This window comes from Sphaeroforma arctica, assembly GCF_001186125.1.
Source record: "Sphaeroforma arctica JP610 unplaced genomic scaffold supercont1.214, whole genome shotgun sequence".
NCBI classification, from domain to species: Eukaryota; class Ichthyosporea; order Ichthyophonida; genus Sphaeroforma; species Sphaeroforma arctica.
The window spans coordinates 41,840-47,443 of record NW_014040344.1 but is presented as its reverse complement, the minus strand read 5'-3'; the positions used below and the strand labels follow the sequence as shown (position 1 = coordinate 47,443).

At 40.7% G+C, this 5,604-nt stretch overlaps 2 protein-coding genes across 2 annotated transcripts in view; both read left to right on the top strand.

The window, feature by feature from the left end:
• SARC_03996 (hypothetical protein) overlaps positions 1–1,120 on the top strand; it is an 11,548-nt gene extending 10,428 nt beyond the window's left edge. Inside the window, exons 3-4 of the mRNA XM_014302199.1 lie at positions 342–834; positions 963–1,120. Coding sequence (XP_014157674.1) covers positions 342–834; positions 963–1,002 — 533 coding nt within the window. The 3' untranslated portion in view covers positions 1,003–1,120. The remainder of the gene's footprint in view (positions 1–341; positions 835–962) is intronic.
• Positions 1,121–3,518: 2,398 nt separating this feature from the next.
• SARC_03995 (hypothetical protein) lies at positions 3,519–5,148 on the top strand. The gene has a single exon (XM_014302198.1). It carries the CDS (start codon positions 3,711–3,713, stop codon positions 5,016–5,018), a length of 1,308 nt encoding a protein of 435 aa, XP_014157673.1. The 5' UTR covers positions 3,519–3,710; the 3' UTR covers positions 5,019–5,148.
• Positions 5,149–5,604: the final 456 nt, after the last annotated feature.

Sequence of the window (5,604 nt, the reverse complement as noted above, 5' to 3'; positions counted from 1 at the left end):
TATGTATAGTTGTATTTTCATATTCTTAGTTTTGTTTCATTGAAAATGAAGTTTATCATTCAGGTGTTTTTCCTTTGATCTTGGTCTTGTAGAAATAGTTTCTATACCGTGTTGTTTCACTGTCGTATTCTAATGTTGTTGTTTGCGTTGACGGATTGCTGTCCGACAATATTTTGCAATGCTTGTTCTTTCTCCCGTGGAATGTTTGACATAGCTAAGCTGCCGACGTATTTCCTGTTTATCACAAGGAGATATGTGAAGGCAAACACATACGTGTTGCATATATCATCGCAGTTAGAGCCTAGAAGTTTATTATTTTTGCTTTTTCTCTCACTTGACAGTGAAACAACATCAAGGTACTACGGGATTATTAGGCGAAGATATGGGTGCGAGCGATATGCTGGAAACGCCGCGGGTGCGTACGCGGACTCCCAGGGTCAAACGCGGTGCTGAGCAACAAAACAATATGTTTGGCGAAGACGATGACGGCAGTGGCCCCCTGCCATCCGTAATTATTGCGAGTGGACCCAACGAACACGATTTAAATGATGAAGTACACGTCAACGATCACGACGTAAACGAACCAGAATTTGTATCCGATCATGTCAGCGGACATGTCGACGACCTTGAACACGGACATGACACACAAGTACACACGCATCACCATAAGATGGACAACCCGTACGGGCACGAGCACGATGAGATGCTGGGTGAGCACACCATGGACCCAGTAGTAGACCACACAACTGTGGTGGGCGAACATACAGCGCAACAGCAGCTTATGGACCATGCTCAGATTGCTAACCATGCCGTTCTGTCCGAGAATAATGCCGAGTATGTAGCCATCGTTGCGGCAAACTTTAGTGTGACGTGTTTGCTGCTATTATATTCGATTGCCATCAATCTTCTTCGTAGTTGCGTTTTCAATATCGTTTATTCTTTATTTTGATTCCTATGTGCAGTGGAAATCCGTCGAACAAAAAGAGGAAGCTCGATGAATGATAATATTACATTAAGCAGAACAAAAGGCGAGTGCGATGTTCCGATTAAGATAATAAATAACTATGCTGCCAGATATGAGCAACAGCGGCGGCCCTTCCAAATTAATATCAAGTCTGTCAATATACTATCATTCGCACACATTCAGTCTTATTAGAAGACTTCAGTAGAGGCGTAAATACTTCCCTCCAGCGCTGGTCGGAGTTCACAAGCCATCGCGCGAGCGAGCGAAGTGCGAACCTAGTCTAATTATAAAGAATTGTCTTTCGTCGAGCGAGTTGTACAAAAGAAGACTTGAAATCTACAAAAATATATGACACGGGTAAATCTGCGATACCCCCCAGGGCCCAGGGCCCCAATACGAGAAGGAGGAGTTTTTTAAACTTTTCACTGTCGCTCTTCTCTTTCAGAGAAGGGTCATATAGATGAGGCTTTGTAATCTGGATTCCTGGAAGTTTCCCCCAGAGCCTCAGGCCACTCACAGGGGAATTTTGTTCTCTAAAAAAATCGAAACACTCCTTAGAAAAGTGAAAAATGACAAAGAAGTCGGAGTAGAGAGTATTTATTCTAGATTATTTATATTTTTTTCATAGCTTTTTTTTTCAGAAGTCAGAAGTGGCGTTGCTCAAACCCAAAGGTGTTCTATTTGTTTAGAAAAAAAAACACTCAATTTTCATTTTTTTCAGGGCCTCATCAGTTAAGTTCGATCCCCCATATTTTAGCTAATAAAAGTACATAGCTTCTTGTGAGAGAGAGCATGAAAAATGAATTCATGATACACCATATTTATAAATACTCCAGACAGATTACACTTTTAAAAAATTCACTTTAGAGTTTACACTTTTAACACTTTACAGTTTACAGTGTGCCGCAAGTAAAGTGGCAAGTCGCAAGTCGCAAGTCGCAAATCGCAAGTCGCAAGTCGCATTCGAAATTTCAGTTTTTCTCGTCTAGATTTCTATATTTAAAAAAAAGAAAGAAAAAGAAGAATGCCCCAGACAGTCAACAGTGGGTGCCCGGCCACCGTCCCTGGCGGCTGGTCGCCAGTATTTGTATTTTATCCATGATGGCCCTTTATTTTATCCCCTGTTTGACTATCTGATGTAAATACATATCTGTAATTGTCTCACAAAAGTGATTTTCTCTCTATTCATTATTCAACATAATTACATATGTTTATTTACTATAGCCTTCAAATAGACACTACATAGCGTCATTGCCGTCGTAGCCCTCTAAATTGAACAAAAAATACATACTATTTAGTATTGCTTAGAAAAAACAAAAAAAACAAATACATACCTAGAGTTCTCGAGCCCACTCATTTTACAAAGAGTTCTCGAGCCCACTCATTTTAAAATTGTACAAAAAAAGTCCCCGGGAGTCCAATAAGGACCCCAGATTTAGAGTCCCAGACCAAAATCCTGCCGCACGGGGCCCACAGTCCCACAGACCCACACTCAGTAGCTCAGTCTCACAGTGGCATTGTGGCGCAGCCCCATCACAGTCCACAACTCCCACACTCGCAGCCACTCCTCAAATGCCCTTTACTTCATCCGCAGGAGTTTATTTACGACATTTCCTACGGCCCATGACATTTCACTGATTTATAGGAATATTTCTACAGTCACATCACACATAGGATTTAATTAATATATGTCGTTTTAAATGCCATATCGGTACAGCACTATTGGGAGCACGCTTACGCATTACATACGCTATACGAATGGAATAGCTAAGAATGTAGATTATAGTTTGATAGGAGTTGTGCGGGTTTTACGCGAAACCATAGCTCGATTGGTGGTTGGTCTACGGCGCCGTCGGATGGGTCCCTGGTGAGTGATGGCTGGCTACGCTGTGAACATTTCCTGAAATATTTAGAGGTTTACGTAAACTAATTAATTAATTATTATCATGTGTTCTATCATAGCCCTCTAAATTGAACTAATTGTTTTCAGAAGGCTATGGTTGAATAGTAGTTCTCCGTTCTATGCCTCACTTTGTGAACTTATTTGCATTTTTTATTGTTAAAAAATATCACTAATTTAAAAGAAAAAACTGGTTATCCATAGAAGGTATTGGTTGGTAATTTTTTTTGCGCACTATCCGAACCGATGGCTTCCTAGTAGTTGTCATACAATTAGATAGAATTTTAGTAGGAGAAATTTCCTGGTTAGTAGCTGGTGGCAGCTGTCCATAACCCTAACACAACTGGCCGAATGCTTTTCTCCCCATGAGGTCGATACGACCACATGCGCAGCAGTAGTAGACAACTAGACGTGGCCTTGGCCACTCATGGATCTCTAAAAACAATCCCATGTTTTGTTTTGTAAAACAAAATTAAAACAAAATTATTTTAAAATATAAAAATAAATATTAATATCAACGCTCCATAGCAACAGCACTATGTGCTGTAAACAAATAATCAATGTCACTAAAATAACATTGTGAGTAAAAAAACCATATGTATATATATATAAACAATGCGATATATATTGTATCAAAAATTAAATAAATTCATTGTCAAAATTACGATAAAAGTGTTGGCAGTTACACACGGGTATGACATACATTGCAAAAGAGAAGGATCGTTGGTTGTGAGAGTTTGTGTGTGCACTACATAGTTTAGTCCTCATCCAATAGTATTCGATACGTTCTAGTGGAGGTGGTGTCATATTTATTACTATACGCAAAACGACTTTAAAAAGAATACCATGACCCAATCCACAAAAAAGTTGATACGACAACAGTCAATAGGTATTAGGGGGCTTAGAAAAAGAGTATTTATCCTATTCCTCTTTTTAGTAGCATACTTGATCTACATGCATCGAGATTCATTTACTGTAGACGAACTAGACCATGCCGAAGCGATGTCAGTCACCCACGTGGACGATCACATAAACCACCACACAGAGCGGGACACACATATATCTAGTGATGATAATAGATTACCGGCCTTACCAGCCGGGAGATATGAGGAAGATAAGGGTCGGCCAGAGACGGGAGTCCGAGTCACGAACGTTGTTTTATACAAGCCTTTGGACCAGACAAAAGAGTATCAGCACGCTTTCATGCATAAAGATAGATTGCCGAGACAGGGTATGAGAGCGACTCAGATCAACCCTAATGATACGACAATTGTGCACAACACACGTTTTGGTGGGAAAATCATTACAGGAGAGATGCAGTGCGATGTACCCTGTCTGTGGGTCAATTCAGCGGAAAAAGCGCACGCTAGTGTGATTAACTTGGTTGGGAGTAGTAGTCCAACGACAGCCCTAAAAAAAAATCTGAAGACTTCACCCCAGGTGTGGAATATAGCCTTCTCAATGGAAGGCGAACACAAATACGCTACAATGAGTAACTTGAGTGCTTTCGATGCCGAGATGACGTACAGATGGGCGTCCGAGATTAAGAAATCATACTTTGAATTCAAAGAATACGATATATTCAAGCCGGCTGTAGATTTCGACAGTGCGATAAAAGAGGTCACGTTTCTTGCGCGCAATTGCCAGGAAGACCGCACCGCCATGCTAGACGTTATCGAGCCGTACATACATATTGCAGCCATTGGCAGTTGTCGTAGTAATACCGAATGGGATAAGAATATCCCTCGATCGGACAAAAAGGCCATGCTGCGCAAGTACTTATTCCACTTCGCCTGGGAGAACGGCGTAGTAGACGACTACGTTACCGAAAAGGTATATCACGCGCTTGCCTCGGGCACCCTGCCCGTATACCACGGCGCAAAAAACATCGACAGTTATGTGCCCGAGGGTTCGATTATAAAAATGACAGACTTTGCCAGCCTCGACGAGCTGGGCGAGTACTTAAATATCCTGGCTCATGATAAGGAGGCGTATATGAAGTACCACGAATGGCGTAGCAAGCCTGTACTGGTTGAGAAGTTAAGGAAACGCTTTGCATGGTCTTATGATACCACTGAGTGTAGGGTGTGTCGCTGGACATACGCGCAAAGGTATGGATTAGACTGGAATGCTGACACCCAAACGTTTAGCTAAGGTGTAGGTCACATGCAGACCACAAAACGAAGTACACAGGAAGGTAGGATCATTCGCAAAGCTCAAAGATGGCAGCAAGCGACCAAGAATTGCAATGACGTGCGAATATAACTTTATAAAGGTATTAACGATTGAATACGTGTTGAATACTGCAAAGAATAGCTACAAAGATGAACGTGCTTATATTTACTGATCCATGAACGATTAGGCACATAGCTACGTGGACGGCAGACAGATACACTGATACAAACCTGGTTGTTCATTTGTGCGTGTATCCGGTACGTGTGTAACAATTGAGTCAGAATATATGGAAATAGTTATCATGACTATATCTTACGAAAATATGTATATCTTTCGAGTTCCTATCGATATCTGAAAATCATTCAAAATTAGAGGCGCATATATATACACATATATATGGATACATGTACATGTTTAAAACGTATATATATATATGTACATGAACATATATATGTTTATACGTATAAACAAATATACACACACACGCCCACACACACACACACACACATTTATATATATATATATATATATATTATACACACACACACACACACACACACACACA